The sequence below is a fragment of the Tasmannia lanceolata genome, unplaced genomic scaffold (genome assembly GCF_043159265.1).
Source record: "Tasmannia lanceolata isolate RefF3 unplaced genomic scaffold, GAP_Taslan_0.1 ptg000004l, whole genome shotgun sequence".
Classification (NCBI taxonomy): domain Eukaryota; kingdom Viridiplantae; phylum Streptophyta; class Magnoliopsida; order Canellales; family Winteraceae; genus Tasmannia; species Tasmannia lanceolata.
The window spans coordinates 8,345,044-8,369,849 of NW_027518681.1; the positions used below are offsets into that span (position 1 = coordinate 8,345,044).

The 24,806-nt window shown below is 39.1% G+C and overlaps 1 protein-coding gene and 1 pseudogene across 2 annotated transcripts; one reads left to right on the forward strand and one right to left on the reverse strand.

Annotated features, from left to right (window-relative positions):
- Positions 1 to 1,893: 1,893 nt before the first annotated feature.
- On the reverse strand, positions 1,894 to 11,156 carry LOC143876212 (putative disease resistance protein RGA3; annotated as a pseudogene). Its single transcript, XR_013250328.1, has 2 exons — positions 6,727 to 11,156; positions 1,894 to 2,252 (listed from the first exon to the last, which is right to left on the reverse strand). The product of XR_013250328.1 is annotated as a putative disease resistance protein RGA3 (transcript).
- LOC143875618 (putative polygalacturonase At3g15720) lies at positions 10,396 to 24,588 on the forward strand. The gene is made up of 10 exons (XM_077377229.1): positions 10,396 to 10,437; positions 17,812 to 17,943; positions 18,562 to 18,693; positions 20,461 to 20,610; positions 20,720 to 20,740; positions 21,356 to 21,563; positions 21,648 to 21,729; positions 21,979 to 22,087; positions 23,672 to 23,785; positions 24,353 to 24,588. The coding sequence occupies exons 1-10, from the start codon at positions 10,396 to 10,398 to the stop codon at positions 24,584 to 24,586; spliced, it is 1,224 nt and encodes a 407-aa protein (XP_077233344.1). The 3' UTR covers positions 24,587 to 24,588.
- Positions 24,589 to 24,806: the final 218 nt, after the last annotated feature.

Here is a 24,806-nt window from a genome sequence, read left to right on the forward strand (position 1 = left end):
TACCCCTGGATCATGGAAAATGGCTGAAATGCCCCTATATCAAGTATTTTAGGGCTTTTTGGTTTTGTTAGATTTCATATTCAAGTCCAAAGAGCATCCAAAAAAAAAAAAAAATTTAGATTTGAAATCCAAATCTATACGTGGTCATCCAAACGTCATTAATTATAAATTTGTGAATTTTAAAATTCTTGATTTCAAATCCATGGATTTCGGAAATCCAAATTCATCTCCAAATCCAAATCCAAGGGGTATCCAAACGGGCCCTTAGCGGAATTTAACCAACAGGTGCGCCCATTGCTCCCTTTTTTGCATAGGCGCCTGTGAATCGAGCATTCTTTTTTATGGTTAAGACAAAAATTAACCTTAATCTTATCATTTACCTCTAAGAAAAAAAATTATTGATAATAGTCTCCTTTCAGAAATGTTTCTGTTAACAAAGATGGGCTGTGCAGAAAAATGTTTTTCTTTTTGTTTACTCCTTGCATCTGTTTTGGATTTTGAGAATTGATTTTGAGTCCAAAACTGATTATTGGACATCTAATTCCCGATCCAATAATCAGTTTTGGACTCAAAATTAATTCTCAAAATCCCAAACGGACAGGATTTATTTTAGAATAGGACCTAAATTGTGGTTAATTATAGAGTCCAATAATCATCTCTCAAAAACAATTCTCAAAAGCCAAAACAAACATGGCCTTGACCGAATGGTAGATATCCGAAGTAGTGAACATCTTCACATGACAAAGAAGTTAAGGAGTGAGGAGTAAGGGTCCAAGCCTTTTTTTTCTAATCCAATTTGAAGGAGTGAGGAGGAACGGTCCAAACCTTTTTTCTAATCCAATTTGAATCACTTCACACGTGCACTCTCTGGTAATCATGTGTTGATCTCGTGGCTGTCCTATTGATGGCTTCGCAAATTTAAAGTCAAGAAAACTGATAAACAAATTTTACGTCTATTTTTATGTCGAAGGAAACGGAGCCATAGTGAAATTTTTTCTAATAAAAAGAGCTAGAGTATAAGTTTCTTTTTTCAAAGTTTATTCTAAGGGCCCTGTTTGTTTGGGATTTAGATAACCAATTGTGAGTAGACCTGGCAAACGTGTGGGCCGGGCCGGGTCAACCCGTGGGTGATGCGGGTGCGGGTCACACGGGTCGGGTAAAGAAATGACCTGCATTTTTGCGGGTCAAAATTTAGGTGACCCGCGCGGCCCGCGGGTGGGCCGGGTCAACCCTTGGGTCACCTGCAAATTCAAACAGTCGTTTATTTTCGTTTATTTTGGAAAATGTTATCATTGGATTTTGATGAGGGCGGTATGGCCGGCACCGTGGGATGATCCAAACCGTCCATTAGATGGCCCACAGCCTAAATAGGTTGTGCCCCAAAAATCATTTCAATAGGTTGATCCTAACCCTCCGATCTATAGAGTGTTAGGATCAAGTGATCAACCCTCTAACATTCAGATAGGAGGGTTGGTATCAACCTATGGTGCCAGCCACAACCTATTTATATTCTATGGTGCCAGCCATAACCTATTCAGGCATCAAACCCTTAAAAAATAGATTAGCATGACAAAATCACCATCCTTTGCATTAGAAAAAAAAAGCCATCTAACTAGATTAGCATGACAAAATCACCACCCTTAAAAAAGCCAAATGACCCGTGGGTTGACCCGACCCGACTCGTGTTTTTGCGGGTTGGGTCACCCGCTGGTCAGTTTTGACGGGTCACTAAAACTCAGACCCGTGCCCGCAAATTTGCGGGTGGGTCGGGTCGACCCTTGGGCACGGGTCACGTATGCCAGGTCTAATTGTGAGTGTAAAACTGATTATTGGACTCAAAAACACTGATTTTGGACTCACAATCAGTTCTCAAAATCCCAAACAAACAAGACCAAAATAGAAATGCTATGGATATTTCATTATTTGCTCTTTGAATTTATGACAGCTATTAAACATTTGTAATATAAAAGCACAAGTCATACATTCAATCAACGGCCAATCTATAAGTCCCCATTAAGAAGTCCCTAAGCTTGAAACCATTTACAATAGTTCAAATAGAAACAACAACATGATAATGGAAGATGCTGTGTTCTTCACTTACCGCATTGGCATGGGTGCAGATGTTAACTGCATACCAACCAAAAAACAGCTATGCATGTGGGGACATAACTATTCGATATTACATTCCAAACTTTATGATGTTCAAACTCCCAAGAGTAGAGGATGCTTTCTGAATTGTGAATTGGCTTAACCTGAAATTAAAAGATTCTCATGTAAGTTGACATTTATAATACCTGGACTTCAAGTTAAAACGATAAATCCCTGATTTGTTGGTTAGCTGAAGTACACAAACACAACAACTTCCAGAATCCAGATACATAGTCTGGAATGTAAAGTTGGAGAAAAAACTCCAAAACAATTATTTCTGCTGGCATTTTCAACTGAAGCAACAACTAAACAAGTAAATAATTCAAACAATGGTGAGGAGTATTCACCATAAACTGAACTGAATATTAAAGAAAGTACCCAATAGAGAAACAACATTAAACTGAATTTGATCGCAATCTATCTCTATTCAAAATAATGTTTGTATTAGTGCACTTGGAGAAATGGTCAGGCAGCTGATAAGAGTCCATCCTTTTTCTTTGTTTAACTTGTATATCAGATTTTGTTTTTCAAGAAAGCGATGGGGGCAAAGAATGAGGAAAGGCCTGCTCCAAATCATGGTATTTACATTGGGTTGCAACTAATTAATCAATAAAATATGACAAAAGCAATTTCGAAACATTCAACCTTGGAGGCTCTCAATTGGCATCTTGGATAGCATCCAGCAAAGGACAAGAGACGATGCTGAGCTTGGCTAGAGTATCGGAAAGAGGAACTACAAATTTAAGGCATATGCCTAACAACTTATAGGAGAGAAAAGGAAGCAGAGACCAAATAGTGTCGTTTCTCTGCTATTCTTACTTTAAGGGTCCACTTCAAATTGTTATCTTTAGGAGACAAGAACCCAATAGGGGCTTCCACAAGTCCGAACTTCGGCTTTAATAAAACACACCACTTGAGAGATTCGAAGTAAAACGCCTCTAAGTTATCAGTGATATCAGTTACTGGAAGCATTATCATTAGGAGCCAGAAATATAACCAGAAGTCCTACAAACATTTACTTTACAACTGTTTTTATGCGGATATTGCATTGCATGTTGGCATCTATAGCTTTCTCTGTTTGTCAATAGCAAATTGGTCTGAGCCAAGTCAAGTTACTCAATTTTTTGAATTTCAATTTCTATTTATTGATACGGCCAAATAAAAGGTCTCTGAGCAAATTGAGAAAATCGAGAAATCAATAGGAAAACTTCTTTGGTAGTAGAATAACCTCTGAAGATATCCCATAGTGTAAGCTGTCATCTCTGTGAATCACAAAAGAGAAGGTGATCTGAGCATTTGGAGGTTTGAAGATGTGAGTACTGATATTTCATTTAACTTTGTGTTCACTGCTTCAAGGAAATTCACTCTAGGTTGAATATGAAGGAGATATGATGGAGAAAAGACCATTTTCGTCAACTGCTGGAAGGTGAATCCCTAGTTATTATTGAAAGAGGTGGCCAATAGAAATCCAAAACAACCTGGAAAGTGGTTTCACGGAAGCATAGGATACCTAAAGGACTCATTTTCCATGATGTTGCTTAGGATACCTAAAGGACTCTTGAGCACTATAACAAAGTGTTAAATGTAATTAGTTCTTTTAGGAGTACTTTGTGTCTATAAGTATGAAGTCATTTGTGTAAAAAGTCCAAGATTAAAGATTGTAAGCTTCAAGGGTAAAGCTAAATGAGTAAATCTTCAAGGGTAAAGGTTCAAGGGAGAATAAGTGTAGAGATTCTAAGGAAAAAGGGAAAAGAACACCAAACCTCTTGTAAGTTGTTTTGATAAATAAAAGTCCTTTATTTTGGTGTTTCATCTGATTCTAGGGAAAAAGGAAAAGAACACCAAACCTCTTGTAAGTTGTTTTGATAAATAAAAGTCCTTTATTTTAGTGTTTCATCAGTGTTTTTATACACGGGGCCTTTGGCTGTGTATCTCCCTAGCTTCCTTATCTTCTCTTGTGCATTACAACACTACCTAATCGATCCATCCAATTGGGGCCAACAAGTTCAGAAAGCAATACAAATTTGGCAAAGCAAATATCAACTATCCCACTCATTAAACATGATTCCCTTGACTGTGTTTATACGTAAGAGAGTACCAAATATCTACAGTTGTTTTGATTGTTTCGATTAACGATAAATCATAAGTACAACCAAATATAAAAACACAAGCCATAGCATAAGACCAAATTAGATCTGTAAAATCCCATCCTAGATCCAGTAAAAACACATCCTAAGCTATCTAGATAAACCATAACTATTCCCAATATGAATAAACCATATTATGCCTACATCAAACGAAGTCTTCCCGACCAAATTAGCTTGAGAAAAGGTTTAGTCTGTAGAACCAATCTGGAATAGGTCGAGTTTATATGGAAGGACACAAAAGGTTGTTCCTAACATGATTATTTTTTCTTAAATAGGTCCCCAAGATGAAATATTTTATTGATGATAGGTAAAATATTAACTTGATGTATAATATGCGGTAATGATTCTGAATCTGCAACCCAATTTTCTCATTCTGTCCTTTTCCAATAAGCTGTGGAAACAGATTGGTCTAATGTTATGCATCAGATTTAGACTAAACCAAGACATGTTTGACAAATCTCAATGAACGAATTAAGGTCTCTAAAAAACACTGTGAGAGGGGAAACATATGGTAAGAGGCAGAAAAGCATTTCACGCCTGTGTGTATGTGTGTGTGTGTGTGTGTGAGAGAGAGTGAGAGAGAGTGAGAGAGAGAGAGAGAGAGAGAGAGAGAGAGAGAGAGAGAGAGAGAGAGAGAGAGAGAGAGAGAGAGAGAGAGAGAGAGAGAGAGAGAGAGAGAGATACCATAACCATTTTTGAATGTTGAGATTTAACTAGAAAATCAGATAATGTTTGGGTTGGAGAAGAGATTTCTTTCCTCCTGAACCCGAAATTCCAGTTTTCCTTAAGATTAATGGGTTTTTTCTCTAGAAAAAAGGCAAGTAGAAAAATTAGGTCTTTATCTTAAGTAGTTTACTGTATTGTAAGCAAGATAATGCCACCTATGATGGAATTGTTAAGTAATGTGAAAGGAAGTGTTTGGTATATATTAAATCAGATTTCAACCAAGAAGTGTGTGGAATCCCTAAGCAAAATTAAAACACGATGCAATGATGTTCATGCAAAATAGCGAGCTTCTGTAAGATTTTGATTCAAGGCCATTAGCTAAAGAACAGAGGAGAGAAGTATAAAATTTCTCAAACAGTGAAAGAGTATAGATTAGTATTGAGTTAACGTTCAAAATGGTTGCTAAGATGCTTCCTATTATAACCCCTTTTTATGTCTGCATCAGGGTAAATAGATTAGATAAAATAGGCTCATTTGACTCTGTAAATAGAGAATACCACAGATTTAATAGAAAATAAATTTGTTCCCTTTGGGCTAAAATAATTGGAGATTGTTCATGAATCTTGCAAATGTATGACTGTAAATGGATAAAAGAATGGCAGCAAAATAGCTTCAAATGAACCCTGCAGGGAAAATGATCATTTGGAAGATTTTAGGTTCTTTAACAACCCATGTTCAATAGGTAAAATTAGAAAATTGTGTAGATCTAATAGCATTTTTTTTTTCAAGATTGGATGTTTCAACAGTTACAGAGCAAAGAAAATTCAGAGAACATGCATACAAAAATTTGAAATTGCGAGCATTAGTTAAAAGGAATAAGGTTTAGGCCTTCCTTTTTGCAGCCTTCCGAGTTGCAAACGAACCAGTGTAGCCGAGGGAAGTGGAGGATGGAGGTGGGTCTTGGTGACCCTGTTTGTTGCTGCCCCGGATTGTGAAAAATGCAGAAAAAGAAGAAGAAAAGGGAAAATAAATAAATTGTGTCTACGGAGATTGATTGGGATTCCTTGAGTCGATGGATTTAGGGCAAGATTTAAGGTTTTTGAAGAGATTAGGTTGTATAGGGAAGTGTTAAGTGCCTAGCTGGGTCCCACTATAGTAGAATAAATTAGTTTGGATCTAGGATATGTCAGATCTTCAAAGATCTGTTTATTGGATTGCTTGTACGGTAGATTAGGCAAGTAGGGTGGATTAAGTAACTAGAATTGATTTGGATACTAGCAAAGATTGGATTAGTCTTTATTTAGTTATTTCCATTGTTATCATAAGATCTTTCTAGATCTTTCTATGTTTATCCCTTGAGTGTTTTATTTAAAAACTCATTTGCTTTTCTATAATTTAATGAAGAAATAATCTTAAAAATTGTGTATTTTTGCACGAGGATTGATCCTTCCCTCAAAGTGGATCAAGAGGCTGATCTTCTATCTAAGAAGATCAATCACGTTACGAACCATTCAGAGGAACGGTTTATGGCAGAGATATGGGCTAGCTTTCTTTGTTTGACTAAAAAAGACGTGTTTACAGAGACATAAGTGAAGGGCGATGCATTGCATGTTAGGTTTCTCTTTCCTTAAAATAAAATAAGGGATATTCACACAGTTGTTTTATTGAAGAAAAGGAAAACCAGGTGTATATATATATATATATATATATATATATATATATAGAGAGAGAGAGAGAGAGAGAGAGAGAAGAGAGAGTCATGTACCTGGCTAAAATGGCAACACCCTTGACCCATTTATGAATATATTGGGCATGTGAGAGATGTTAGGCCAATATTGGCCTCCATCCTTTTGGCACTGTTTCTCTAGCCGGGGACATCCATAAATCGAGAAATGTTTAAGCATGTTTGGCAGCCCATCCTCTGGCAAGGAATGGAGTTGAGGACAACGAAGAATTTGCAATTGTTCGAGGGAGGTGAGATTGTTGAATATCCCGTTGGGCAGGAATTTGAGATCCTGACAATTTATTATGTGGAGCTCTGTGAGTGCGGTGGGCAGCAACTCCCCTGGCAAGGTCTCGAGCTGTGGACAGTCCAAAATCATCAGTTCTAGGAGGGAGGTCAACTTCTTGTGTATCCCATTCGACAGGATCTCGATATTATCAGTGCAGAGATCTGTGAGCATGCTGATCATCTCCTCTGGCAGGGACTTGATATTACCACATTTGCGGATCACAAGAGATGTAAGTGTGGTGGGTACCCCCATGTTGTATGTCAACAATTCCAGTTGCGGACAATTCAAAATTACCAGTTGTTTGAGGGAGGTGATGCTCTCGAGCATTCCCTTGGGGAGGGACTTGAGATTATGACATTGTAAAACTCCAAGGAATTCAAGGTTGATGGGCAGTGCCTCCTCTGGCAAGGATGGCAGTTGAGTAACCAACTTCAATCGTTTGAGAGACGTGAGGTTTTGTAGCCCCTGTATAGGAATAAACTTGAGGCTATAACATGAAGTTATCTCAATAGATTTAAGCGTGATGGGAAGCCCCTGCTTCTCACCGTCGTCTGCCAAGGATTCAAGTTTGGGACAGTTGAAAATTTTTAAAAATTCGAGAGAGGCAAGGTTATGCAACCCGACCTTGTTTGGCCAAGACACCAACTCACCACAACTTTCAATCTCCAAGCTTTTAAGTGCGGCTAGGGGTTGAAGCAACCCCTCAGGTAGTGATATTAACCATTCAAAATTTGTAATACTTAATGAGGTAAGAGTAGTGAGGCGAGGCACTGACCTCAATACCATCTCACCACAACGATCCAATGTCAAATTATGAACCGATATTAGGTGTGGCAACTCTTGCAACTTGGGACAATTTGATATTTTAACTTCATCGAGCTTGGGCATACTGTAAGCCTCTACTCCACACCATTTCTCCAAATTAGGCATGTCTTTGACCACTAAATCCTCCAACAATGGAAAACCCTTTTTAACCCCATTGGTCTCACCAACAAACTCACACCCAATTTTTTTCAAACCATTTATTCTCACTATCCAGAGACTTTTGAGGCACGTAGCTGCCCAAGGGCTGGTAGCTGTCGGCAATTCCTACATCCGATGAGATGAACCTCTGTCAGGCTTAAGTAGGATAAGGAATCCACCTGCATCATCCAATCTGGGAATATAACACCACCATAAAACATTATTTGTAGCTTTCTGATGCTGGTGTGAGGCTGGAGGCCTTTCAGTACCTCCTCATCATCTCCTCCATCTCGAGAAATATCATTGCTCCATTCCAACCTTAACTCGTCAAGATGTTGTTTTTCCTTGAGATTGGCTTCCTCACTTTCCTTCACATTTATCACATTCTCCAACTGTAAAATATGAATTCCTCCTCTTAGCTGCTTCAAGTCCTTTAACTGTCCTATCCCACATTCACTTTTTTTGTCCACGAAAAACCTTCTCAATGTCTGGAGATTTGTTAACTTCCCAAGTCCCGGCAATAATCAAGATTTAGCGTTTGTAGATTGTAGAGGCTAGACGTTGATTCAGGCAACCTTGTAATATTAGTGAAAGAGAGGTCAATGTACCTCAAATGAATTAGATTTCCAATGAAATCAGGCAACTCTGTGACATTTGCCATACGCAAATCTAGTACCCTTAAACATCTCAATTTCAAGACAAAATCACTAGAGAGTTGCCTAATGGGCCGAAAGGAGGCTACAATTAGTAGAAAGGTGCGTAATCTCTTAGACTCGTGGAAGGTCTCAAAAATTTGCGGGCTGAAACTGCCCTCCCACATCAATGATGAATAGCGAGCCTTTGCAAGGATATTACCCATTTTGACATCCCCATTGTTGTAACTATCATTATCCACTCTAAAAAATTCCTCGCCGGAAATGGATTGTGCTAGGTCAAGAATCATGTCATGCATTTTATACGTTGAGTCGATTTGAGACTTTCTAAAGAAGGACCTCCATGTCAAAATATCAAAATAATCAGAACCTATGTCCTCCAATCGCTTTCTTCCTTCGGGCTGAATAAATCCTTCTGCTATCCATTTCTGGATTAGAAGTTCCTTTTCAAAGTTAAAATCCTTTGGCAATAGGGAGCAGTATGCAAAGCATTGCTTTAGATTTACGGGTAAGTGATCATAGCTGAGTTTTAGAGCTGGCAAAATATTTTTTCTCGCCTCCGATTCCCAAATCTCACTTTTTAAGATACTCTCCCACTTGCTCTCATCGGTATTAGAGTGCAAGAGACCTCCAATACTTTCTATCGCCAAAGGCAGGCCTTTGCACTTTTTCACTATCTCTTTACCAATTGCTTCCAATTTTTGAGATACATCTGAAATTCCCATTGTGAATGCCCGTCCGGTAAACAATGACCAACTATCATTATCATCTAAACCCTTCAAATCACAGGCAAAATTGTGCTCATGATTCTTGAAACTTCTGAACTCCGTGTAGTTACGATAATTCTACTTCCTTTTTCTCCAAAACTTAATGGGGCTTGTAGACTTTTCCAATCACTAGGATCCTCGCTCCATACATCATCTAAGACGAGTAGAAATCTCTTCCCCCTCAATAAATCCTTAAGATTGTTTTGAAGAGGATCAATTTCCTTGAGATCACAAGATTTCTTAGTCATCGATTCTATAATTGCTTTTGTCAGTCTAATAATATCAAAATCTTCAGACACACAAACCCATGCTCGAATCTCAAAATGATCCTCCACCCTCTTCTCATTGTAAATAAGCTGGGCAAGAGTTGTCTTTCCAAGACCCCCAATGCCCACTATCGCGATAACACAGATATCCTTGAACAATACAGATTCATTCGGCGACAAAAGCAATTCCAGTATCTTCTCTATATCACCAACCCGGCCAAAAACCTTTGATTCCTTTGATTCATTTATTACGGAGCTGATCAGTGATAGCCTTCTTCTTTTTGGCTCCCTCCTCCATTCTCCTAGTTTGAGATGGAGATCCTGTCTTTCCTTTGCAATCTTATCAAGTCTCTCACGAATTTCCCATATTTTGTTTGCTAACTCATGTCGAGGCAACAATGGTATGCGAGTAATACAAGACAAATACAAGTTGTATACCATGCTGGTTTGAATTCTGCCTTCCAACTTTGATCGGAATGCTTCGGTGGCAAACACGTCTATTACATCATCTGCATCGTAAGCAACATCCTTCAGTTTCTGAAGCCAATCTTTGACTGCGTAACTAGTTACTTGTTGTTCTTCAGCATCTTGAAGCACGGCTCGAATTGTGGATAATGTGCTGGACAGGTTTTTGAGCTCCTCTTCAACACCCTGCTGTAATTTAATCTCTTGTATAGCTGAATCGGACAATTTCACAATGAGTGATTCAACGAGAGGGGATAGGAATAGTTCCGCCATAGCTTCTTCCTGTCTGGAGAGAAGAATCAACGAAAATGGAAGAGATGTGGTTGTTTCTTTTGCAGGAAATTAAGAGTGTATGAAAGAGTCTAAAGTCTAAACACCACTTTTGCTTTGGCATCAAAAGCAAGTAACTAAGGGAGATGATTTTTTTCGCCCCCACAGTAGGATAATACACCCCCTTGTAACGTGATTCGACATCAAAAGCATTATAAGTCACCCACAATTCACGTTAAAAGGGGGGTGTATTATTCTACAAGGGGACGAAAACCTAACATTAAATTCCCCCACGCACCTAACATTAAATTCCCCCACCCACCTAACATTCTACAAGGGGCTAGCTTTTTCTTCTTTTTTTTGAAATAGAGATTACCCAATACGTAATTACTCACGAAACGATAAGATCGAATTGGAAGGAAAAAAAAACTATTATCTTCCACCCAGTTGATAACAAACCGGGAGGCGATTAGGAGGGGGCCGTGTTGATATTTGCACCCTCACATCTGTAGTGACATACTGACATCTGTAACCATCAGTCTTTATTTGCAAAGCAGATCCATGAAAATTTCAGCTAGTCAAATAGACAAAGCATGAAATGAATTGAGGGTTGGAAATACACCAAGACAAAAGGAGTCGAATATAAGCGTATTTTGCCGCCTCACACTTTTTGGACTCTGAAGCAAAATACGGGACTATAAGGGCTTACACCGTATAAATCTCGGGCTTGAGTTTGACCCCTGAGAAATCTCATATTTTTAGACTTACTCATTTGCCTCTCTAAAGATTCTCAAATTATCGTGAACCCTTATCCCAAAACACCCTGAGGCATTTGCTCTCTCTCTTCAACGTTTGAAGAGAGAGAGAGAGAGAGCAAATTGATCGTGTAATTTTGGGAAAATGGAAAACCCAAGTTCCAGGGATCGAAAAAAAAAAACAGAAATTCGGAGAGAGAGAAGAGAGATGAAACCCGAACCTTGGAAAACTCAAGCAATTTGTTGTTGCTTCCTATCATATTCATGAATTAGATGCTCCTTTCGTATTTTTGGGGGATTTGATGGAACTTTGGGGTTTTTGTCTTCTTAAGTAAAAGAAGGAATATGCTAAAAAGGAGAATTTATATGGTAACCGACCGTCAAACCACAGGGCAGAGAGAGAAAAACTCTTCCCTTGATTTCTGATCCAAGTCAAACCCCCTTTTTTTTACTTTCCCCTTATCAAGGGGGTTGATATTTTCTCTCTCCGCCCTTTATATCTAGGACCGTCAATCGGCCAAGCTTGGGCGGGCCTGAGGTGCTCAAGCTCTGCCCATGTCTATACAACGAGCTACGAGCCGAGTTCGGGCCTGACTAAATTAGAAAATTTACCTGTCCAAACTTAGCCCAAACTCCACAACGGGCTTCGAGCCGAGTTCAGGCTTGCCCATCACCTCTTATTTTCTGCACGAGAAAAGACTATAAGGCAAGCACAGAGTAAGGAGACCAAGAACCAGCTCAGAGACAAGTTAACAACCAAAAACTTGTTGAACATTCCATCCAAAAAAAACCTGTTGAACGCATTCCTGTTTAAGTGTTGAACTAGAAAACCATTTAATATCATAAAGAGTAACAGAGAATGAGGTATACAACCATATTGGTAATGGATGTTGAACCAATCATCATTTAATTAATATCTACTGTTATTTTTAAGGGGATAAAAAATCCTGAAAAATTATATAGTAGATATATTATCGGGCCTAGGCCTATAATGGGCTGGACGGCCCTTGATCAAGCTCAGCCCAAATTAGAGTTTGGGCTTCAACTTTTAACCAAGCTTGATTTGGCTTGTTCTTATTTTAATTATGGACGGGCTTTTAGCGGGCCGAACGGGCAGGCTTCGAGCTTGCCCATCCCAAGTGACAGTCCTATTTAGATGTAAAGGGCGGCCACCATATAATTTCTCGCTAAAAAGAACGTCACTTCGCGGATTAATAGGGCGAAAAAATTGTCTAATAGGTCCCACTTATGGGGGTTAGGGGTTGCGGTATTACAAATATCTGATTATTGTACATACGAGTAGTGGTATTAGTTGATGGGATTATTAATCTTTGCCTATTATAGTTTCGTTTAGGAGAAGACTACGAGGTACTATTGAATTTTTTATGTTCTCTAGAGACTTGTGGTGTCATTATTACTGTTTACTACAGTCTGATATAAACTACTGGTACCGAATAGAAAAACAGGTGGGACCATAATCTGGGTTTTAGTTGTTGCAACTAGAGCTGCAACAGGGTCGGGGTGGGTCGGGTTTTTCAAAACCCTAGCCCAACCATGGATCCCACTATCTCGGCCCTGACGTGCCCTGACCCTGAGTCAGGGCCGAAAAACCTCAATCCATGGCCAGCCCTACAGGGCTCAGCACAGCCCTGGCCGGCCCTAATTGGCCTAGATTGGGCCAGGCCGAGCCGGGCTGGCCCTGATTGACCCTATTGCAATTACCTGTTAAGAGTGCCAAAAATAAAGCAACCACATATCATATAGAACAAAATGATCAACAAACAGAGAAAATGAACAAAATAAGACAATACGAATTCAACAACATGACGGGTAGCAGAGACAATTAATAATAATAATATAAAGAAACATCAATCTAAGATAATAGAAAACATTAGCAAAAGAAACATGCACAGATGATTCAATTCTATAATAGAAAACTTAGGGTTGGGTCAGGGTATTAACCCTGAACCCGACCCGACCCTGAGTCAGGGCCTAAACAATGAAACCTGACCCACCCTTAAGGTTGGAAAATCCAGCCCAGACCTTGTTCGGGGTCAGGGCTGATAGGGCGAAACTTGCACCCCTAGTTGCAACTTTCAAGTTTTAATGAACTAATGAACTAATGGTTCATCTCTTCAATTATTTTGGGCAAAGATATTCTCCCCCCCCCCGCCTCCCCCTAACAGAAACCGTTAACTTTTAAAGCATTTGGAGTTAACAGTTGCACGTCCCCCCCTTCATATATCCTAACGGTATCTGTTAGGGGGGGGGGGGGATATCCATCAGAGTGCGACGATCACACTCATAACTCGAATGACCCAATAACATTCAAACAGATCAGGGTTCTGTATTTTCTGTATATCAATACATATTGACTAAACACACACACACACACACACACACATATCTATTTATATAATATAAAGTTGAATGTGGTAAGTTGGGGTGGCGTCACGTGGCACCCCCACTACATTCCAAAATTTAAAAATGCTTTAAGGGGACGTGGCACACCACATATTCCTCTATCACTACGTATTCCTCTATCACACGTAACATTAATAAAATATCTTTTTCCAATAAACATTTAACGCAATAAAGTTTTCCAATAAAGAGTCCCAAAAAAATAGTAACTTTTCTAAATTGATTTCATCTAAATTGCAAAATACGCATTTAACGCAATAAAATTTTCCAATAAATATCTAACGCAATAAAGTTTCCCAATAAAGAATCCAATAAAAATAGGAACTTTTCTGAATTGATTTGTACAAATCCGTAAGACCATAATTTTCTCTTCGCCCTGTGCATCGCACGGGACTGCAACTAGTATATATATATATGTGTGTGTGTGTGTGTGTGTGTGTGTGTGTGTGCGTGCGTGTGTGCGAGGAAAGTGTCTCTAGTCGGTCTGCTAGAGAACCTTCTCTAGTCCGCGGACCAAAAACACAGTGGGCCCATGTTGTTTGGATGATCCAAAGCATTCATTTGATGGGCCCTGGCATAGATAGGGTGTGCCCAAAAAATCAGCTCCATAGGATCATCCTAGCCCTTCGATTTGTGGAGGTTAAAAATGGACAGTGGAGGTTAAAGACACAGTGAGCCCATGTTGTTTTGATGATCCAAAGCATTCATTTGATGGGCCTTGACATAGATAGGATGTGCCTAAAAAATCATCTCCATAGGATTATCCTAACCCTTTGATTTATGGAGGTTAAAATGGACGCGTATAAACTCCACAAATCTGTCCATTTTTAACCCCCACAAATCAAAGGGCTAGGATGATCCTATGCAGCCCAGTGCCTATCAAATGAATGTTTTGGATTATCCAAATAATGTGGGCCCACTGTGTTTTTTGGTCGGCGGACTAGACAAGGTTCTCTAGCCGACCGACTAGAACCGGCTGTTCTTAATTGATTAAGAAAAGACTATCAGAAACTTTTTCGAGGACAAAATTGGAGCCAAACAACTCCCATTGGATGCGAGTCTTTTAATTAATTATTCATTTATGATAATTATTAAATATTATTAATATGATTAATAATAAGAATAATAATGTGAAATCCAAATGAGGACTATTATTCCCAAACCGGTTTAGCAAAAAGAGCCAAATTGGAATAGAATTGGGATTGGAATTGTCCTAACAGTGGAAAACGTGCGTTGGGGCCCACCACACGCCCAAATCAGTTGGGAGACTTGGGAAAACCTTTCCCAATAGTTCATGGACTTTGAGTTGCAGTAGAACTCCTCTTTGAGATAGAATTGTTCAATTCTAGCTTCTAGAATTCGAGCAATTCGTTTCCAACATGAACTCTTATGGGATAAGGCATCAAATGGCTGGAGAGTGACAAAAATACCCCCCCCTCCCCCCAAGAAGAGTGGGGCTTCCCACTCAGCCATTGTCAGTTGGGAGAGTCCCAATCGGTCGAGGAGTTTTGATGCAACTTGTATTCCAAATTGGATAGAATTGGGACGGGAGAAAGATGGTCTAAACAAACCAAACTCTTTGTGAATAATGGGGAGAAAGGGATGGACGAATTCTCATATTGAGAAGTCCAAAATTCATCCCCCCTTCTTCCCCTAGAAAAATCGTTTTCACTCCCTCTCTCTATCTCTTCTCCAATTGTTGAAAGTCACTCAAAAGAACAAAAGTAAAGGCTTCCAATTTAGTTTTCTATTGTCCAGTACTTGGGTATTGATTAGATTAGATCCTAAAAAGTGAATGAGAGTTATTCACATCTATAACTGATCGTGCAAAGAAAAGAATCCATCGGTTCAACTTGAGGGTTCGCGGTGTTCAGAACGATCGCAACTGTTCGAGGAGTAGATCATGCAGCGTGGTTTGCTAATTCATTCTTCAAAGAGGTAATTATTGATAATACATTAATAATAATAACTAATATATACTCTATAATCTTGGGCAAAAGCAAGATCGAAAAGAAAATTTAAAGAACTATGCGATTCTAATTTCCGCAGCACATAATGATTTTGCCGGAAGGGGATAACCTTCCTTCAAGAGATGGAGCAAACATCTGTGAAACACACATGTGAAAGCTAGGCCAACAAAATGACCAAAATGCCCTTAGACACAAAATAGTCATTGGATTTGGTAGTTTTCCATTGGCTTCTCTTTTTACCCACCAAAGGCCTCCCCTATGTTTGCAATTGTCTTCATTACATCTCTCAAAATTAAAGTAAAAATAAAACTAAGCTAAAAAAAAATAGTTACGAAAAATACACTTTAAAATTTAAAACTTCTTTCCGAGATACAATCATATGCACTCGTATTCAACTTTCTCATGAAAAATGAATCAGTCATCTTTCGATTGAATCTAGTTCCAAATTGTTTGTGGACACACTCTAGGGAGTGAACCAATGCCATTGGTAGGTAGCTCACGTCCTATCGGTCCCTATCAATTTTACGTATGGGAACTCTCCCATACTTGGAGAGAAGCTAAGGTCCTATTTGGATTGCATGAATATTTCTAGAAAAGTTTGGATAAGAAAAACTTTTCCAAATTTTCAAGCTCTTCCTTTGGTCGATTATGCATGAAAAAGAAATTACTTTAACCACCACAATTTAAGTTTTGATTAAAGGAACTTTTACTTTATGTGATTTGCTAGGCAATTTTGCAGAAAACCATTTGACGGCTGACATATAGGAACCTTTTGGGGCCGTTTGGATACGAGTATTTTAGAATCTTGGATTTCCTCCAAATCGTAGTTGGGAGACGAGAGAAGAAGGAGACCAGCCGTCGTTTTCTATTTTCTTACCCTTCTTTCCGTCAGCAAGAGAGCAGGAGATCATCCCATGTTTCTAGGTTTTAGAAATCTCAGGATGTGGGAGAGATTTCTAAAACCTGGATTTCTTACTTAAAATTCAAGATTCTAAAGAGAAATGAAGTAATCGGTCTCCTTCTCTCGTCTCCCAACTATGATTTGAAGGAAATCCAAGATTCTAAAATCCACGTATCCAGCCCCTTGATTTATGGGATTTGCTAACTTCGAGGAAAGCCATTTTCGCTGTTGACTTTTGCATTAGAGAACAAACGCATCAGATGAACGAATTAATGAGACAAAAACTGTTGAAAAGTGAGCAGGGTTTCCTTGTGCAGAAGTCATCCGTGACATGGCCTTCGACAATATTGCCTAGCACATCCCTTAATATCCCTAAAATTTATCTTTTCCGTCTAAAATATTTTTCCTTCAGTCCAAACAAGGCCAAAGGAGTGCACGACATCCTCTCTAAAGTCGGAAAGTCAGCTGCATTTGTAAGGTTAATTATAACCATGGTTTCAAATTTCGCTCTTAGATTTGAGACGAAATTTCGACCCAATAAAGTGTCGTTTCGGGTATTATCGATTTCGGCTTCGTTCTCGACTGAAATCCGAAATTTCGGTCCGAAATTTTGGATTTCGGTCTAAATTTAAAGCCATGATTATAACATCCATTCCATGGACTTGCCTTCTATTCTGCTCAATGATTGAGGGTTGTTATGGAATGGCTCATATAAACCCGATTGTAGTTTCTATCCTTTTTCTAATAAATTCTGGTGTGGTCTGTTCAATTCCTGGTTGCCCATAGAAAGAAATAATTCAATAAATGAAACTTAGTTTACCCTCATAAATATACTCAGCGACACACTCACAAGTTCTATTAAAGCATATTTAAAATCTAAAAGTGGAACAGTTGACAATGGAGTCGACTATTGATAGCATGTAAGATCCAAAATTGATACATATCTACTTCAAAAAAGGATAATATAGATACTAAAATCTGTGTTATCTTTAATCGAATCAATCTCACCTAAATGGAAAGACAAATATATTTAAAATTAGAAAGAACACGCCCAAAACAAATAAAATTTCAAATTTTAGGATCCTGTGAACACAAAGATTACAAAACTAATCATCCGAAATCTTTTAAACCCTATTTACCTAACATGAATGAATGAGTCTACATGCAATCATCCGTTCACTGTCAAAATAGTGCATTATATAAGGATGAAATGGGTGAAGTAAAATTTACAGCTTGGTCTTGTGGGTTTAATGGTGAGACAACTCTCTCTCTCTCTCTCTCTCTCTCTCTCTCTCTCTGTGTGTGTGTGTGTGTGTGTTAGAAGTTGCTAATATACATTGTCAGTAGTGATAAATCAGTTTCTTTGCAACATAATGGCTTTCTTTTTTTCCTCTTTTTTATATGCAGGAGGTTGTTATCTTTCTCGTTAGCTTATGTGTAGCTTCCTTGGGCTTGGCTCCCTCGAGCGCAGCCTCTCCTAATATTTTCAATGTTGATACATTTGGAGCGGTTGGAGATGGCAAGACTGATGATTCCCATGTACTGTGCGGCTATTGATAGATTTTTAATCTTCTTATGTTTATAACCAAAATAGATGATACATATAGCCAGATGAGGACACTCTTCGTTTGTTTGTAGGGCCCAAATAATTTGTATGATATTGGTTACAAAGTCGTTAAGCCCAATCCATTGCCCAAAATCCATGAGACTTAAGCCCATAATCTCTGTCCCATGAAAGACTACTCAACCCAAGCCCATAGGTGGCCCATTCATTTACAGCCTAAAAGATATTAATTTGCCTGGCATGGCCTAAGTGCGTAGGATCATTTCTTAAATGGGAAATGATCGATATATTCTCCCCAATTTTGTTACTTGGGACAGCCCCCTCTTGCGTAAAAGAGTAGGCATGAATATACTAGATGGGGCCTGGGGCTGTCCCAAGTAAGAAAAGGGGGCGAATTTATCACATCCCTTCTTAAATATAGGGTCTCTGGGTCCTACAATGTCAGATGATTCGCTCTTAGATCAATGGTTTCTATCACCTATTAGCCCACATGTGTATAATCATAGTTATTTGTTGATATTTTACCATAAAAAATTCCCCTTAAATCACTTCCCAAAAAGCCTAATTTCACATTCCATGGTGTGGATACTTAGGCCTTCTTACGAGCCTGGGGAGCTGCGTGCGCAGCCTATGGAGGGCCCACCATATACATTCCAGGGGCAAAGATATTTCTATTGAAGCCAATACAGTTCCAGGGACCCTGCAACTCTAGCATTAACATTCAGGTAAGAAAATGTTTACAAATTTGAGCACCTTACTTCTACTTTTACCCACCGTAATTTGGATTCGGATATGCACCTTCCGATTACATGGCACAGATAGTAACGAGACCTGGCAAACGGGTGGGTCGGGCCGGGTCAACCGGCGGGTGATGCGGGTGCGGGTTACACGGGTCGGGTCAGGAGATGACCCGCATTTTTGCGGGTCAGAATTTTGGTGACCCGCGCGGCCCGCGGGTCACCCGCAAATTCAAACAGTAATTTATTTTGGAAAATATTATCACTGGATTTTGATGAGGGGGGTATGGCCGGCACCGTGGGATGATCCAAACCGTCCATTAGATGGCCCACAGCCTAAATAGGTCGTGCCCCAAAAATCATTTCAATAGGTTGATTCTAATCCTCCGATTTATAGAGAGGGTTAGGATCAAGTGATCAACCCTCTAACATTCAAATCGGAGGGTTGGGATCAACCTATGGTGCTAGCCACAACCTATTTATATTCTATGGTGCCAGCCGTAACCTATTTAGGCATCAAACCCTTAAAAAATAGATTAGCATGACAAAATCATCATCCTTTGCATTAGAGAAAAAAAGCCATCTAACTAGATTAGCATAACAAAATCACCACCCTTTAAAAAGCCAAGTGACTTGCGGGTGCCCGCGGGTTGACCCGACCCGACTCGTGTTTTTGCGGGTTGGATCACCCGCCGGTTAGTTTTGACGGGTCACTAAAACTCAGACCCGTGCCCGCAAATTTGCGGGTGGGTCGGGTCGACCTGCAGGTACTGGTCTCTTTTGCCAGGTCTAATAGTAACTAAGTTCATTTGACTAGGTGACTTCGTAATTGGGTCGAGTCAAACAGGTCGCTGGTTTTAGAAAGGGCGACTTTCAAATTTGATTTGGGGAAATGATTTCAGCGCTCCAACATGCGCTCCACATGTTTTCCGCGTAGTATATGAAGGGCTTTAAGAGCTTTTTGGGAATCACAATATTCCTGTTAAATACTACACGACAAAAGTTGGAGCGCGTGTTTATCAAAACATTTGGAGCGCAGAAATCATTTCCCTTTGATTTGTTATTACATTTTGAATTTATACTAATGAAAACGGGTAAACTTGGCTGGCGATGGCCAATACCTGACATTTAAGCGCTAGTAAATTAATTTGATGTTTCCTTTAGTTATTAAATAAGTACATTACATACAAAAGTTCTTTTCTAAGTATGAAATGACAGACGATTGCATTGCAGTATATCATATGTTATCATATTATCTTGAGGAATGCTAGACTCAAGGGTGCCTTTCCAAAATGAAGATGAAAGGGCATCCCCATTGGCTGCATGTCACCTGAAAATATAGAAGTTAAATGCACTTTGGTGACATGCCCCTGTTGGGGGCGCCCTTTCATCTTATTTTTGTAAGGACTCTATTGAGTCTAGCATTTATCTATTATATTATATTTCCTTTTAAATATATGGTAAATAATCTAAAAAATGACAAAAAAAAAAGAATAAAATGTAGCTATATAAAAAGAAAATGTTAATGCTATCCCAACATTACCTTATAGATAGTTTATAGACATGACATGTGATTATAATAGGGAAAATAACCTAAGGTTGATCATTAAAATCATATCCTCAACATACATTATCTTTCTATTACCAGCGTCTAGCTGACATATCAATTTATGGCCAAATAGGTAATACCAATAAACTATCTACAAATTCTTCATATGGATTTCTGGTTAAAATCTTAACTTCCAAAAAGTGCAGGTCTTAGGAAATCTTGTGGCACCCAGAGACATGTGGATGTGGAAAGATGCATTTTCATGGCTTCTTTTCTACGGAATAAACCAGCTCACCATTTATGGTTCCGGAAAGATTGATGGCCAAGGTTCTTTATGGTGGGCCAAGCATTGCCAAGTAGACCCATCTTCTCTCATTCTCATTTTTTTATTGCCATTCTTAATTTGCCCCTTGTAGTACTATCACTAAATTTTTATTTCTCACATTTTTGTTGTTTTGTTTTCAGAATTGTAAATCGGCGCCAACGGTAAGAATGAGATGACATTTTGAAGACTTTGAATTGCAGCAATTTCTGGTAACAGAAAAACTAAATCTTAAATTCAGAAATCCTCGATTGGATGTTATTATGAGAAGGTTCTTGGGACTATTGTATCATAATATATGACCACCCACTGCCCTCATTTTCAAGCACGAGAAAGACATCTAAATACTGATAACTTACCAACTTCTCCAATAGCTTAAGCTGTTGGAGAAAGGCGTTATTTATCTTTTATACTTTAACACTCCCCCGCACGTGTGACCCACTTAGCAAACACGTGGCACATGTGGTCCCACTTTGGGCCGACCATTGCATGTGGATTTTTGTTATCCGCGAAGTTTGAACTCGAGACCTTTGGCTCTGATACCATGTTAACTTACCAACTTCTCCAATAGCTTAATTAAATTCAGAATCTAATCATAATAGATCTTATGGCCAATAGAGAGTGGAACCCACAAATAATGTGACAAGACTGGGTCCAACTCCTACCACCATCAAATCATGATACATTTAATTTTCTAGGACTTAAAGAAAATTTCCCAATTGGACTTATCAATGAGACCTTCAAAAATACTCACAGAATATGTTTGTTGGTGGGAGCAGGCAATGTCTTTTCAGTCGTTGAACGGCCTTGTTTTAAAAGGTTTGAGAATAGTGAACAGCCCAAGAAATCATATCAGCATAAACGGATGCACTGATGTTTCAATTCACGACATTGGGATATGGGCACCCGAAGATAGCCCAAACACCGATGGTATTAACATTGGAAATTCTCAACATGTAGAAATCCGAAATTCCAACATAGGAACGGGTAAAATTTCCAATCTTTTTACCCCTTTCAATCATGCTAATTCTCCTTTTCTTGCATGGCCTAAAAATTTTACCCTTTACGCAGGTGATGACTGCATTTCTGTTCTTTCTGGCACCTCCAACGTCAGTATCAGCAGGATCAATTGTGGGCCTGGCCATGGTATAAGGTTTGCATTCACGATTTTTAATGAGGCTCTATTTGATTACACCCATTTTATTTTAAATTTGGAGCTTGTGGAAAAAATTTATGCTTCGTACCACGCTTCATGCACCATCTTTCCCTTTTTATGGTCGAATTCATGGATTTGCCATCTCCCAGAAATAAACTGCTTGGATGGGATGATCTTAACCATCAAAATTTATAACCTTAATCTGATGTTCATCTGATGCCCGTATGGGGAACCTCCTCATAACAGTATCGGAAGCTTAGGACAGGATGGATCACAAGCAATGGTAGAAAAAATACACGTGGAGCATTGTACTTTCAATGGTACATCAAACGGAGCAAGGATCAAGACATGGGAGGTAATATTGATCTCCATGAAAACGGTGATATTAGATAAATATTTCTGAATATTATTTATAATTGTATCCCCTGGTCTTATTATAGATAAACCTCTCCTTGTTTAAAAAACTATGTTTGTATGTTGGGCGGGATTGAGCATCTATCTCAATGGTCCAGACTTTCTTCTTCGATCTCAAGGTCAGAGGTTCAATCCCAGCTGACTCAACTCAACAAAGCCTTTGTCCCAAACTAGTTGGGGCCGGCTAAATAAATTATTTAGAAAAAATTCATGAAGAATGTAAAAGGAATCTACCTAGCTCTAATCCCCTTTCTAGCTGGGTTCTTCTACGTGGATTGTTTTCTTCCATTCTATCGCATCCAAGGTCATGTTCTCTATTATGTTCCTAGCTGTTAAGTCTTTCCTCATTGTTTCTACCCAAGTTGTTTTCGTAAGCCCCTACCTCTTTTTACTCCATCAATTTGGCACAAGTCGCCTCTTCTCACCGGAGTATCGAAAGGCCAGCGTTAGATATGTCCAAACCATCTTAAGCGGTGCTCTCTCATCTTCTCTTCAATTGGTGCCATGCCCACCTTTATACAAAGGTCTTCATTTTTAATTCTATCTAATCTTGTGTGGCCGCATATCCATCTAAGCATTCGCATCTCCGCTACACTCATCTTATGCACATGTTGCTTCTTGGTGGCCCACCATTCAATCCCAGCTTACCTAAAAAAAAGTGTGTTGGCTTTAGACAGATCCAGAGTAAGTGTGCAAATCAGGCCGGATTGCGGGACGAATTGAGGCCTACCCTAGCCCAGACCAAGGTAGCATTCTCCCAACCCTAACCTTGGGTTGAGAATGGTCAACCGTAACCCAACCCGCAGCCTCTGAATCTCTCAACCAGGTTGAGTTGGCACAAGGAAAAACAGAAAAATACAATAATAGGGAAATGTTAACACCACACAGTTCCCAAAAAGCTCTTACAAACCAATCTAAAAGGAAAAGAGAATCTGCCTTTGTTCAATTATTAAAGCATGGTTGTGCTGATAACATTTTCCTAAACAAACCCAAATATTTTGAAAATCCTAAACTTAGAGGACGCGAGGTTGGATTCGAGTCAAAAACCCACCGGACGAAATTTCAACCCAACCCAAGCTGAAATCGGATTGAACCTACCAGATTCAGGTTGAGTCCGGATTGAACCTAGCAGATTCAGGTTGAGTCCGACCCAAGTGGCACACCTAAACCAGAGAAGATTGAAGCTTGGAATAGACTGGAGTATCTGTGAAACAACCAATTACTCCAAAAGCTTAAGCTGTTAGAGTTGGTGTTATTTAATCATTTATTCTTCAACACTCCCTTTCACGAGTGGAACCAGTTTTGGATCGGCCCTACATGTGGATTTTTATTATCAAGGAGTTGTTGGGTTTTGAACCTAGGACGTGGCGTGAAGCAATCCCTCTCGTACCTTGAAACCAACAATTATCCCAAAAGATTAAGCTGTTAGAGTTGGTGGTATTTAATCATTTACACTTCAACAGTATCTAGCTAACATTAATTGATATTTTTTTTTTTTTCAATTTTTAATGGGTATTCTTTACAGGGTGGGTCTGGCTACGCCAGGGGGATCACGTTTGAGCACATTTACGTCAATTCGGTCGAAATCCCTATCTTGATCGATCAACATTACTTTTGCTCCACTAATTGCCAACACGAAGTAAGTTCACTACTTATCAAATTAGTGTTTCTTATATGAGGGATGCCAAACTAACAGGAGCCATCGTAGAAACCGGCTACAAGGGCTGCACCATCGGACCCCTGTCATGCCCCTCTAACATTATCATCAATGCACTGAGGATGACGTGGATCTAATGGTGCCCGTCCTTCTAGCCCGTTTCTTAAAGGGCTCCTGTAAGTTTGGCATCACTCTTCTTCTATTAACAGATACTAATGCCCTATTTGTTTTCATTTTGAGAACTGATTTTGAGTGCAAAACTGTTTATTCGATTTTGTCGTGTTTGTTTTGGATTTTTCAGAGCCAAATACTGGCTCTTGAACTCAAAATTTGGTTCTCAAAATCCGAGTCAAACAGGGCCTCAATTTTGAGTCCAATAATCAATTTTCGACTAAAAAGCAATTCTTAAATTCCAAAACACACAGGGCTTAATAGAAAACCGGGGAAAAGCATGAAATTTTATCCCTTGAAACACTAAGTATACAAAACAATGAAAATAATATAAATTTTTATGTAATTCTCTCTCTTTGATTTCTATTGATGGTGAAGGGGTCAGCCGTTAGAGTGAGCGATGTGAAGTTCGTTGGAATCCATGGGACTGCAACCTTATCTCAGCCCATCAAGCTCACATGCAGCAATATTGTTCCCTGCACTGATATTGTTCTCAGTGATATTATACTAACACATGTTGATCCAAAAATACCGATATCCTCCAACTGCACCAACGCCCATGGACCTCCTTGCCCCGGATGCATCCCCTCGCTACCCTGTCTCGGAAAATGAGTCCAGCCTCTTTATTTGTATTATTGACCTTATATAGGTCTCAGTTGATGTAAATAGTAGTAGTCGTGTTAGTAGCAAGAGGAGAATAAATAGACAACTGAAGTTGTACTTACTCGATCTGTTATCAATCGAATAACGAGAATGTTTTCTTAGGAAAATGATATTTTCTTCCCCTTAAACGGATAAAATCCCCCCTTTAACGGTTTCTGTGAGAATGGTT

Excerpts from the sequence above, each read along its gene's own strand:
- LOC143875618 (XM_077377229.1), top strand. The coding sequence starts at position 10,396 with ATGGAAGAGATGTGGTTGTTTCTTTTGCAGGAAATTAAGAGT. Across the intron at positions 18,694-20,460 it reads ACTCTAGCATTAACATTCAG|GTCTTAGGAAATCTTGTGGC; the intron begins GTAAGAAAATGT and ends CAAAAAGTGCAG. Across the intron at positions 23,786-24,352 it reads CCACTAATTGCCAACACGAA|GGGTCAGCCGTTAGAGTGAG; the intron begins GTAAGTTCACTA and ends TTGATGGTGAAG.